This window comes from Dermochelys coriacea, chromosome 11, assembly GCF_009764565.3.
Source record: "Dermochelys coriacea isolate rDerCor1 chromosome 11, rDerCor1.pri.v4, whole genome shotgun sequence".
Lineage (NCBI taxonomy): Eukaryota > Metazoa > Chordata > Testudines > Dermochelyidae > Dermochelys > Dermochelys coriacea.
In genome coordinates this window covers 2945428-2958248 of record NC_050078.2, presented here as the reverse complement: position 1 = coordinate 2958248, position 12821 = coordinate 2945428, and the positions used below count along the sequence as shown (strand labels likewise).

At 56.2% G+C, this 12821-nt stretch overlaps 1 protein-coding gene across 12 annotated transcripts in view; it reads right to left on the bottom strand.

Annotated features, from left to right (window-relative positions):
- Positions 1 to 12821, bottom strand: part of TNS1 (tensin 1) — a 279839-nt gene that overhangs the window by 233355 nt on the left and 33663 nt on the right. For all 12 annotated transcript variants that reach the window (XM_043504818.1, XM_043504821.1, XM_043504825.1 and 9 more), the window contains exon 2: positions 10204 to 10318. In XM_043504818.1, coding sequence (XP_043360753.1) covers positions 10204 to 10318 — 115 coding nt within the window. The remainder of the gene's footprint in view (positions 1 to 10203; positions 10319 to 12821) is intronic.

Here is a 12821-nt window from a genome sequence, read left to right as displayed (position 1 = left end):
CCCTCTCCCACTTTCCCTCACTCACACCCAGACTCCAGGCACTGGGGCCCTCGGCATAGAGCAGAGGTGCTGTCCAGGGACCAGGACAGGTCCCAGGTGGACTAAAGCCAACGGCTGGGGCTGGGCAGGGGATATTTTAAAGGGCTTCCCTCCCTCCGCTGCCCCCTCCAGCGCCTCCCTGCGGAATACAGTTGAGAGGGATTGCATGGGGCATTCTTCCCTTGCTACACAGCCGTGTCTCACTGCTAGGCACAGGCCCTGGGTCTCTACAGCTGACCACATCTAGAGGGAGGAAGGGTGAGGCACAGGACAGGGATCCAGGACTCCTGGGTTCTCTTGCCAGCTCTGACTCCGATTTCCTCTGCAGTCTTGGGCATGTCATTTAACTGTTCTGTGCCTCAGTTTCCCCAATTATAAAATGGCAGCAGGGCTGTGTCGGAAGCACCTCGAGCTCCTTTCACAAGCCCATTCTCACAGGCTTATGGCCCAACCCAACCAGGTATCGCTGGGCCGTCTCCCTCAGCACCCCACGCTCAGCCCGGCAGATCACTGATCTGCACGGTCAATGGGCACAAAGCAGGGCTGGACCCATGGCAATTCAGCTGCCTATACACAGCTCAGCTCCCAGGTGTGCGGAGTTCCCTACACCACTGGCACACATGCCTGGCCTGCCTTGGCACCCAAACATGCCCCCGCTGCGTGTATGTGGGCGCACGCCACTCATGAGCTCCGCGGGCCCATCATCTTGCACCCACGGCCGGGCCTGCAGCATGTACACACAGGTGCCATGTGCAAACACACTAAGTCCTCCCGCACGGATGCCCTCCCGGCTCCTGCTGCCTGACTTTCAATGGGACTCGGAGAAGGAAGCCCCATAGACATCAGGCCCGGGGGGAACTGGTTCTCTGGGGCAGGCGGAGCAGGGAGGAGAGGCTGGAGTGACAGCCCGGACAGCTGGCCCAGGGCTGGCACAGTCCAGAGCTGCGAGGTTGAGGGACTGATCCTGGTGGACCTCAGAAGGGGCAGGATCAGGCCCCTGGAGAGAGCCCTACAGTGCATTTCCCCAGGGGGCTGTGTCAATCCCCAGCTCTCTATCCCACGGGGGCATGGGGCTGGCATACGGTGGCGATCCAGCCGGCCGGCATTCGAGAATCCCCACATGGCTGAGCTGAGACAGGCTGCCCACAGCTGGACACAGACAAAGCTGATCATCAGCTGCTGCCCTGTGCACTCCCAGGAGACCCACCAGCTGGGTAAAATACCCACACAACGGGCCAGGCCTCAGCTAGCATTAGCCAGGAGAGCACGAGCAAACCCAGCACTGGGGGTCTGGCCCACGGCATTCCTGCTGCAGGGGGACCTCCGCACCCCAGAGTTTCAGCCCTGTCCTAAGCTGGCTGGCGCTCACATTTCTGAACCCTGCTGCGGATACCAACACAGCATAGGCACTGCCCGCCAGCTCTTGGCAAGTCCCAGCAAAGCCCCTGGGCCAGGTAGAGTTCCCCGCCCCCAAGGGTTTACACTGCAGTTTGCAGCCCTGCCAGAAACAGCATCTGTTCCTTTGATACAACACAGTCATTGTTCCTGGCAGGGAGAGGCGGGGGGGCCTGGCCTGTGCTGGACAGGATTCGTTAACTTGGGTTTTCTAACCCAGGGAGACCAGCTGAACTAGGCGCTAGTGCAACACTCAGGACTCCTATGTGCTCAGCCCCACTCTGGAACCTACCCGCCGGGCACAGTAAGACAGCCCACCGCTGCCTCAGTTTCCCCATCTGGGGATGAGAACATTATCTAAAGGCTGCGAAACACATCCATGGCCGAGAAGGGCAACAGACTGCAGGCTACTCAGACAAGAGAAGGGTCCCCTCTGGGTGCAACTGAAGAGATTTTGGGGGAGGGGGCTCAGTATGCAAAGTACACCCTGCCCCGAACCACATTCCATGCAACACAGGGCTGCGGGGAACCCCTCCCCAACATTCAACCTAGCAACACCTGCCCAGCCCCGCCCCCTCTGAACGAGACTCGCCTGCCCCCCCTTCCATGCTGGCAGCAGGGAGACCTGGCTATTGGGGGTGGCCTTTTAATCCCATCCCTGCCAGAGACCGTGGGAAGTCGCATTAATAAAGGCCAGGAGGAAATGACTTTGCACAGTGTCCTTTGAGTCTCTGCCGTGACCAGGGACTGTAGAAAGGGCCCTGGGTGTGCGTCATAGGAACAGACAGACCCAGGTCCATCTAGCCCCGCATCCGGCCTCTGACAGTGGGTTCACAGAGACGGGTACGAACCCGGCAGTCGCAGATGGGGGATAATCCACTTTTTGTCTCTACTAGGGATCTGCCCAAGCCCTGAAGCACCAATTCCCCTTCCGGAATTTCCACCATCGTTAATTATGCTAACGCTGCATATTCATTAGGGCCATGTAAATGTCCAGTCCCTCCTTGAGTTGTGCGAAGCTCTCATCCCCAGTGACTTCCCATAGCAGCAAGTGGCCAGGCTACTTACACACGGTTTCCTTCGGTTGGTTCTGAACTGGCCACCTTTTAAGGTAACTGCGATCTGCTCCCTGCGAGTCTCCGGAGTCTGATCTGAAACTCTTGCTAGATCTCACAGCTGGATTCCACTCCGGCTCCTGCATCATCCCCATCAGCACTGTGACCGGAGTTATGGGGGGAACGAAGGGGCTGCTGCTGATGGTGTGGGGGGGGACACAAAGACCCCAGCTTGACTCTCACATCCCAGGAGAATTTTACTGCACTTTTTCATTCTGGGAAATCTGGTTTCATGTTTCCCAAGCATCAGCACAGCTGTGATAAGTTAAGAGGGAGTAGCTCAGCCAGTTAGCTATAAAATCCCTCTTAGTAGCTGTTCTCTACTTGCTTTACTTGTAAAGGGTTAACAAGCCCACAGGTAAAAGGAAGGGAGTGGGCACCTGACCAAAAGAGCCAATGGGAAGGCTAGAACTTTTTTAAATTGGGAAAAAACTTCCCCTTTGTGTGTTGTTGTTCTCTGGGGAAAGAGGGGAACAGGGAGCAGTTATGCTGTGAGAAGCTTTAAGTCAGAAATGAAAATCATCAGATCATACCTAGAACTACTTTTAGCAACCCAAATGTGTAAGTAGATCAGGAATGTTTAGAAAGACGCGATTAGGATTATTTCTTATTGGCTTGTGGACTCCTCTGTGCTAACCCCAGATGCTTCTGTTTTGCTTGTAATCTTTACACTGAACCTCAAGAGCGTGATCTTGATGCTTAATTTTTGTAATTGTTTCTTTTAAGATCTAGCGAAAAGCCAAAGTTCCAAATGTATTTCCTTTCTTTTTGGGTTTAATAAAATTTACTTTTTTTTAAAGAGCAGAATTGGATTTTTAGTGTCCTAAGAGGTTTGTGCATATGTTGTTCAATTAGCTGGTGGCAACAGCTGATTTCCTTGGTTTTCTTTCTCAGCTCTTCCCCGGAGGTGGGGAGATGAAAGGGCTTGAGGGTACCCCACAGGAAGGAATTCCCAAGTGTTCCTTCCTGGGTTTCAAGGGGTTTGCACTTGGGTGGTGGCAGCATCTACCCATCCAAGGTCAAAGAGAAGCTGTGACCTTGGGAGTTTAATACCAGCCTGAAGTGGCCATTTTTTTAATCCTTGCGGGGCCCCCACCTTCTGCACTTGAAGTGCCAGAGTGGGGAATCAGCCTTGACAACAGCCAATAATAATCAGCTCACTCTTAGGAGGGGCTTCTCAACTGCATAGCTGCAAGCACTTTACAAAAGAGAGGAGTAGCATCATACCCATTTTACAGATGGGAAAACTGAGGCACGGAGCAAGGTCATGACTTGCCCAAGATCAGCCAGTGGGTCAGTGCTAGAACCTAGCTCTTCTGAGCCTGAGGCAGCATCTACTGGATCACACAGTATAACCAGAGCCGAAGAGACTCTTCCAATCTCAACTGTATTTCAGTCTGCATCTTCCACCATGGGCTGTCCATCTGACAAGTATTAACAGCTGAGCTTGGAGAGGTCCAGAGTGCCCAAAAACCGAAACGGACCGATGCTTCTCAGAACCTCCTCCAGATGCACGCAACTGCCTGAGCCCCCCAGGTCGGAAATCTTGCAGAGATGCTTTCTTCTGAGATTTCTAGAAATCCCTTCAGACCATTGGACCGGCAAGTGCAGATGGGGAAAATGGAGGAAAAACTCTGTGTGTGCATGCATACTGGCGTGTGCACACACAGGTCAGTCATTTTATTTAAGCCGATTCATCACTCCTTAATCCAGGCCAACTCTCCCCAGGGCACTTTCTTCCCTACACTTTGCTGAACACTAACCAACAGCCTCACAATCACGAGCCACCCTACAATAACAAACCAGGGTTTGCAAACACCACCTGTGCACTCAGGAGTAACACTACAATAGCAACACACGGCACCTCTAGCAGCTCCCTAGCGCATCCCACCAGCAACCCTACAACAACAAACCAGGAAGTGCAACCACACAACCCGGACCCACAACTTCCATTGTGGAAGGAAGCGGATTTGCCTTTGAACTTCCAAAGGGGCTGCTGTTATAAGCAAGAGCGAGGATTTTTGATCACGCTATTAAGACCATTCTCTCGCCACCACCTTTCCAGCTGGCAAAGGGGCACAAGCACCACAGAGCCCCTGATTGGAAAGGGGGAGGAGATCGGGAAGGGATCTCTCCTGCCTCATCCCAAAGCTCAGCCCTGCTAGCTGCCCCGTGCCTCGAGGTTCTCCTCTCTGGGGTTATTTCCTGGTGCAGCAGGGAACACAGGAAGCCAGCATTGTTGCAGCCTGAATAAGCTTTTCCTTCTCGGCAGAGCCATCGGAAAATGAGCACAGAGCAGGGGTGCACCTGACCGCCCTGATAACAGGGACTTGGCTGGGCCAAGGAGCTTGCGGCTCACTGCCCGGTGACTTCACCTCTCCACAGATCCATATCAGTGGGGCTTGAATTGTGCCGGGGTCTGCCACAGCCAGCTCATATCCTCCTTTCCCTCCGTGCACGTGTTCCTCCGCCATTATACACATGCCTCGGGTAGCATGTGGGAGAGAGAGAGAGAATGGCCTTCCATAGCCGCGGCCCCATCCAGCCTACAGCAAAACTTTTCCCGAAGCACTGCACTCCCTGATGAAATGCAGCCACCTCTGAGGTGGAGCGGAGCAGCTGTTAAACGCCTGCTCCAGCTACAAGAACAGAAGGAATTTAAGTCACAAACATCCCCGCCCCTGCACAAAAAGCATCCAGAGCTCTTTAATGATCACAAGGTCTCAGGCCCGAGTCTCATCCAAGAGGAAGCACCGCGCCCGTTGGCATTATACACGACCCGGCGCTGACTCAGAAAGGCAAACCGGGAAGTACCCTGTGCCGAATGGATAACATTACTTGCTGCGGTACCAGGGTACCTTCACCTACTCCCTGTATTCCAGCAGCATGTTTAGAGGACTCGAGCGAGATCCACGTGCCATTGCGCTAGGTGCTGTACATACAGAGTAAGAGACAATCCCCACCCTGATGGCAATCTATCATCTACACAGCCAAGCCAAGCAGGATGTGATCCCCAGACAGACTGTTACTGGCCCAAGAGCCTGTGGCAGGACCAGATTTTAGCTCTGATCTCCTGAATCCCACTCCAGTGCCTTACCCACCAGGCCAGGCCAAGGCCGATCCATCCTGGCTAGTGCAGTCGGACATGATCATGCCCTGGGGTGGGCAGCATGACACACGCACAGCTGCTGCAGGTCCCACGCCCCACCGGCGGCACATCCTGGCCCACGGCGAGTGCCAACAGAACCTTTCTTTTTAACCCTGGCCCTGGGTTTCTCACTAACCAGGACCTGCACTTGCTGGACGCAGATTCCTCTTTCTTTCCCCTGTCCAAGAGAGCGAGGAAAGCTCCAGCCAAAAGTCTGCCAGCCAATCAGCGTGTGCCACAGGCATCTGGAGGTGAGGGGGAGTTGGATCATGCCCTGGGCAATGCCGACTTTGGAACTGTGACCAGCTGCTTGGGACAGCTGCCAGGCTGGTGAGCTGGGAATTGCGCATATTTCAGGGGCAGCTAAGCTCCAGCCCTCCAGCATAACAAATGCAGAAGTTAATAGCACCATCTACTGGTGGAAGGGTCATATCAAATTCTTCTTTATTTGCATCTTCTTACCCCCCAGGGCATTATGGGAGAAGAGGACAAATCATTCTTATATTTTGTGCCAATTATGACAAGTTCAGATGCAGGTGAACAGGCGACTGATCCTGGGGGGGGCAAGGTTTAGGTAGCCTTTGTTTAGGAGGGGTGGATAACAGTTAAAACGTAGTCACCACAACCTGCAAAGTCCTGGGAACAGGTTTCCAAAGTTGCTGTAGGTTAGCAGTGGGAATAGTGTGTGACTCTGCAGAAGATGGAGGAACGGAGGGTAGGGAAGACTTGTTACTTTTAAGATCTGCTCATTCATTTATTGTTTCCCCGAGTGTATAAAGCCCCCTTGCTGTGGGAGCTCTTTGGACGCGGACAGCAGGAGGCTGTTGGTGACAACATTATTCCAAAGACAGGGGAAAAACAAGACTTGCACAACGAAAGCAATGTCCCGTTAACGCCTGCTTAGTTATAAACCGGCACTAAACTCTCTGCTCACTCTGCCCCAGGTCTGAATTACTGCCCCTCCTTCACATTTGGGGAAAGCGAGGTACACACGGAAGCGACTTGCCCATGCCTGCAGGATGAGCCCCACCCTGGGTCTTCTCTTCCTGCGTTCCAACCCCGACCTGCTTTTCAACATGCTGAGGGACACCCGCTGGTATCCCGCCCCATGCCCGCCACTCGGACACGACAGGAAAACAAATAGTCAAACTGGCTACCATGGGCAGGAGGAGGCACCATCAAATCCATGTGTGAGCTCCCCCTGCCAGCTCCGAGCAGCACTGAACATGCCAAGACCCCAGTCCTGCCATCGGAAGTGTGTGGGGTCCAACCAGGAGGGTCACACAAGGGGAGAATCGGGGTCTGAAATGTTTCAGCTGACATCAGCCATGGGGACAGCGCCCACCCAAGGGAGTAAGCCACATAGAGCCATGCTGGCTTCCCGCACCTTGGGGCGGGGGCCGTGACAGGGCTCCTCTCCCTTCCTTACCCCTTCTCTGCTTTGATCTCCCCCAGTTTGTGCCAGCTGACAGGGCCGTGCTGCCGCTCCCACCTCCTCAGGGCTCCTGCCCGTCGCCCCAGTGGGCAGCAGGGCTCTGCTCCTGGCAGGTCCCTAAATGCAGGCCTCATGGTGCCCCTCGGGGTGGGGCGAGGCTGCGCCGGGCACCATCCTGGCTCCAGGAGCCCGAGGGACCAGCTATGGGGCTCTGAAGGGCACAGAGATCAAAGAGAGAGAGGGGGTCAGTGGGGGTGAGCTAATGGACGGAGGGGGGTGAGCAAAGGAAAGTGCAGACTGATTCCAAAGCATGAGGCACTGGGCAGGGAATGGCCCCTATGGGAGAGGGACCGTCCCTGGGTCTGAGAACCCACCGCAGGGAAGGATTTTATCAGGCTGAGCATGGGCCCCCCAGAACAGGTCTGAGCTCTGTGATCCCGTGGGGACAGCAGCCAACAGGGTGAGCTCAGACCTGCCCCCCAGCCGTCTGAAGGCAGACACAGGTCACTTGAGCCAGAGGCCTGGCTGGACACTGGATCAGCGCCAGGCGGCCCCCCGGCTCCGGGGACCCCTGCCCACTCTCCTCTTGGGCGGAGGCTCGACCGGGACCCCTGGCCAGGAACCTCCCCCTTCCGCACACCTGGAAAAACCATGAGGGAGAAACATTCTGTTCCCATGCTCCCGGCCCACATAGACAGCAGCTCAGCACCCAAGGAATGGCCCAGACGAAGGGAGCCCCGGGCAGAGAGAACAGACCCCCTTGCTCCGCTTCAAACAAGAGCTGCGTCTCGGCCCACCTTTCTCCAAGATCTAACTGCCTCTGCGTTCAGTCAAACGACACCTGCCAGCCTCTCAGCACTAGGGTCTCCCGTGCAACCTGCACGCATCCCCCTGCCCACTCCTTCGGACTGGGCCCGTCCTCCAGGGATCTGGGCTCCCCCTGATGCCCAGTCAGGACCTTGGCCCACAAGCCCTCTGTGAAATGGCTTTTGGCCCCTCTGGATCCAGGCTCTGGACCCAGGTTCCCTATCAATAACTCAAGGCTGCGCCGTGCTGGGAACCCACAGAAAGAAAACCCCAGTCTCTCCGATACCCCCCGCGGTGCTGGAGGGAGGAGCCAGGGCCGAGCTAGGGGGCTCAACTGCCCTGCCCCATGTGGGCCCAGCTGGTTCATCCCCACCCCACCTCCTCTGAGCACCGTCTCCTTAATCATAGAGTACTTAATCATAGAATATCAGGGTTGGAAGGGACCTCAGGAGATCATCTAGTCCAACCCCCTGCTCAAAGCAGGCACAATCCCCAATTTTTGCCCCAGATCCCTAAATGGCCCCCTCAAGGATTGAACTCACAACCCTAGGTTTTGCTCCTGCTCTCTCAGCCCCTTCCGCAGGGAGACGGAGCCTCACCCCAGAGAGAGCACATGGCCTGGGGCAAAGGACCCCCCGCCACCCCAGACCCCTCCCAGGCTCAGGGCGGGGGACTTGATTCCCTGCTGGCTGCACAGTCACTGATGGACAAGGGGAACCACACACCCCAGTCCCGCTGCACTGGTCACCCCCCCCCGGGTCCGACCCCCCAGCGTCCAGTGAAGGCTGGGCATGGCCAAGATGGTTCTTAGGGGCTGAGCAGCTGGGAAGATCCCTGCGGGGAGGAAGGGTCCCAGCCCAGCACACCACACACGGCCCCCTTCCTGCCTCAGAGAGATGCAGCCCCCTTTATCCAGGGCTGGCCAGCAAGCCGCACCCATAGCTCTTCCCGATTCAGAGTCTTGGGGTGCCATCCTGTGGCCAGCCCGGAGAACTGCAATGGCACCCCACAGAAATCATCCCCTGCATCAGAGGACTGGCGGGTAGCTAACATGATGGCAATTTTTACAAAAAGCTCCGAGGCGAATCTGGCATTTACAGGTCGGTGAGCCTTACCTCAACGCCAGACAAAGCAGTTGAAACCATTGTAAAGGGCAAAATTATCAGTAATGTAACTAAACACAATCTATTGGGGAAGACTCAACACCGTCTGTGTCAAGGGAAATCACACCCCACCGAACTGTTAGAATTCTTTGAGGGGGTCAATAAACATGTGGCCAAGGATGATCCAGAGGATCTAGTGTACCTGGATGTTCAGAAAGCCTTGACAAGGTCCCTCACCAAAGGCTCTTAAGCAAAGTAAGCATGCGTGCGATAAGAGGGAAGGTCCTCTTGTGGATCAGTAACGGGTTACCAGACAAGAAACAAAGAGTAGGAATAAGTGGTCAGTTTTTGCAGTGGAGAGAGGTAAACAGTGGGGTCCCCCAGGGGTCTGTTCTAGGACTAGTGCTGTTCAACGTATTCATAAAAAATCTGGGGAAAGGGGTAGTGGCAAAGTTTGCAGATGATACAAAATTATTCAAGATCACAAAGTCCAAAGCAGACTGTGAAGAGTTACAAAGGGATCTCACCAAACCAGGTGACTGGGCAAGAAAATGGCAGATGAAATTCAACATTGGTAAGTGCAAAACAACACTCATCGGAAAACATAATCCCAACTCTACACGTATAAGGATGGGGTCTGAATTAGCTGGGACCACCCAAGAGAGAGATCTTGGAGTCACTGTGGGTAGTCCTAAGCTCAATGTGCAGCAGCAGTCAAAAAAAGGCGAGCAGCGTGCTAGGAAGAACTAGGAAAGGGACAGAAAATAGGACAGAACATTTCATAGCCTGTGGAACTCATTGACAGGGGATGGTGTGAAGGTCAAAAGTGTCACCGATGCTCCCAAGCATGTGGCAGTGCCCCGTGGGAGCCTGGGGCCGGTGGAAGGAGACTGGCAGCTCTGGACGCGGATGCCCCCGGGTCATCCCGCAGCAGAGGCAGTGACAGGGGAAGCTCCCCGCGTGCCCCGCCCTGGACGGAGCTCGCTCCCTCCTTAGCCCCTCAGATCACACCACCAGCCTGGCTGTGAACCCGGCTCTCCTCCACTGGGAACTGGGCTGAGACCTCCACAGCTCATCTCATGGCAGGCCACCCGGTGGGCGCCACACAGCACCAGCTTGGCTCAGTCCACTCCCCGGTCGCGTCGGAGCCTGTGAACTCACCTCGGCAGGTGCTGCCCTCCCGTGTGATCGCCTGCCCGCAGATCCCACATGGCTTCACCTTCTTGAAGCTCTTCACCTTGAACGTGTGGGAGGAGGGGGCTTCCAGGTCCTCGGGCTGTCGGGGGGCAGAAAGGAGAGCGGTCAGTCACCCGCGCCCAGGCTCCAACCTGCTGAGCCCGCCCCTGCAGCCAGCAATGGACTGAGCAACACAGACATCAGAGTCCCAGTGCTCTACCTAGCCTTTGCCACTGCCTCAGTCAGCAGCTCTGGGCAAGTCACTTCACCACCCTGTGCCTCAGTTTCCCCTCTAGTAGCACAATGGATTGGCTCCCATTCCTGCAGAATAAACACAGCTCAACAGCAGGTGAAAACTGGTGCAGCTCTGCTGGGGTGAGTGGAAGACGCTGATTTGCTCCAGCTGAGCATCTGCCCCACCCCCTGTGTTCAGGTGAGCGCGAAATCTGACCCTCGGGAGGTTAGATCGATCCCAAGAATAAGAAGAAGGCAACATCACTAAACAGCAGGATCAGAGGGAATCACTTGTTTATGCAACACAATTAACTTGTGGAACTCACTGCTACATGAGGAAAAGATTACAGGCCAAATCCTCAGCAGGTGTAAATGGGCATAGCACTAGCTCTAGGGAATTGCTCTGACTTCTGGCCACACCCATCCCCCCTGCTCCTCCAAACATGCCAGGACCGGCAGCAAACTGGGGGCAGGAAGACCACCTTACGCACACGGGTAGCACCTAGAAATCAGAAGGTATCCCCCGGGCGGCGCTCACTGTGTCCCACGTCCCTGCAGCTCCCCGACGCCAGGCAGAGCAGCCATGTGTGTGTAGCCAGGCCCAGCCTGGTGTGTATGTTTAGTGCCCTCAGTTACCATCCTCCCCGGTGCCCCTACGGCTGCTTCGGGTTTGTTCTGTAAAGAGCCAAGACCCAGCAGCAGACAGCGAGGATGAGACCTGAAGCCAGGCACACAGTGAGCGCCGTTAGAGACTCACAAGCTGTTTAAAGGGGCACTATGCACTGCACATGGGTGTTTGCCAGTGGCTGGTTCTCCCCCCTTTAAGCCACAGCCCAGGTTCTAGTGCCAGCGACTGCTTGGGGAAACTGAGGCCATGTCCTCCAACTCCAGTGGGGGATGCAGGCATTTCTCAACCTCTCAGTCCCACCCTTCTCCCGCAGCCAGCATGAGCCCACCCCCACTCCAGTGAGCTCCACCCCTTTTCCCCCGTGCAAACCGCTGCCCCGGCTGCACCCTGTTGCGCTGCCCAGAGCCCCCCGATGGAGCAGGGGAGAACGCCCCCTCCATTCATGACGGCCCAGCTGAGGGCTGACAGCACGATCCACCCACTCCCTGCATAACCTTCGTGCGGACGTCCAGAGCTCCAGTCCAGCCACCGAACCGCTGGGACAGATTTCGGGCCATCTGGGCAGAGGCGAGGCAGGGCCGGACCACAGGGATCAGGCGACTTGCACTGGCTGGGACGTTACAAGTGACACCCAATAACGTTTAACAAAACGTTCCTCTGTTCCTTTTGCGCCTTTGCCCAGTTGCGAGGGGTGGGGGTAGTTGTCAGCCCCCATCCCAGTGTCCAGACTCCACAGTGATAGACAGAGCATAAGCCCTAAGAGATGTGGGTAAGATGCCCCTACAGCCAGCCACTTGAGGCCAGACCCTTCCCACTCAGGTCTGCTACCTCCAAAGCCCCCAGATTTGGGGGGGTCACCCCAAAAGTGGATCGGACACAGCTCCATCCCCCACACACACGCACCACCCAGTGCAGCCAGGGGCGCTGCCCGGCTTCCCGGGCTGGCAGTCCCCTGGGCACAGCCTGACGCGGGTGTGGAAGCAACCCTGCCTCCAGCAGCTCTTTGTAGCAAAGCTATCGGCCCAGCCTGGTGGCCCTGGGAGCAGAACCGCGGCGCTTTGGAGCTCGTGAGAGAATGCCCCAGTAGTAGGGCTTTTATCCTCCGTGTAGCTGCAGCCGCTCACTAGGGGGCAACATCGCTACTCACAGCTTCGCTTCCTGGGTTCGGAGCCCCGCGGCTTGGCAGGCAAGGCTGGAGGAGTCAGAGTGCCGACCGTGTGCCGACGGGCCCACCCAATGCCTCTCGCACGCGGGACAAGGGAGCCAACGGGGGACGCCAGAGAAGCAGCGGGTGACCAAACGCAACGGTTCCTGCTTGAAAAGCTGCGTCCAAAGCGGGTCTGCACGTTCAGAGAGCGGAAAGACAATTCCTGTGCCCGCGGCATGGGGGAAGGAAGGGAATGGGGCGCAACGGCAAGCGGTCAGCCAAGCTGCCAATGGGCAAACCTGGGCTTGGCTTCCAGACTTGGCCAATCTCCTTCCTGTGCTAGCCGGCAGGAGCAGCGTTTGTTACTCATCTGAGCATCGCAAGAGAGGCCAGGCACCAGACGCTGCATTCGCATTGTGCGGAGAAACGAGCTTGTGTGTTCTCAGAATCCCAGCCACTAGCCACAGGCCTGCAACGCTGTGACAGCTGCTGTGTGTGCAGGAGACCCCTCGCCGTCCCTTCCAGCCCTCCACGGCTACGAGTTTACAGACAAGCGGCTGCCAGCATGGCAGGGGTTAACCGGCTCCATGAGGG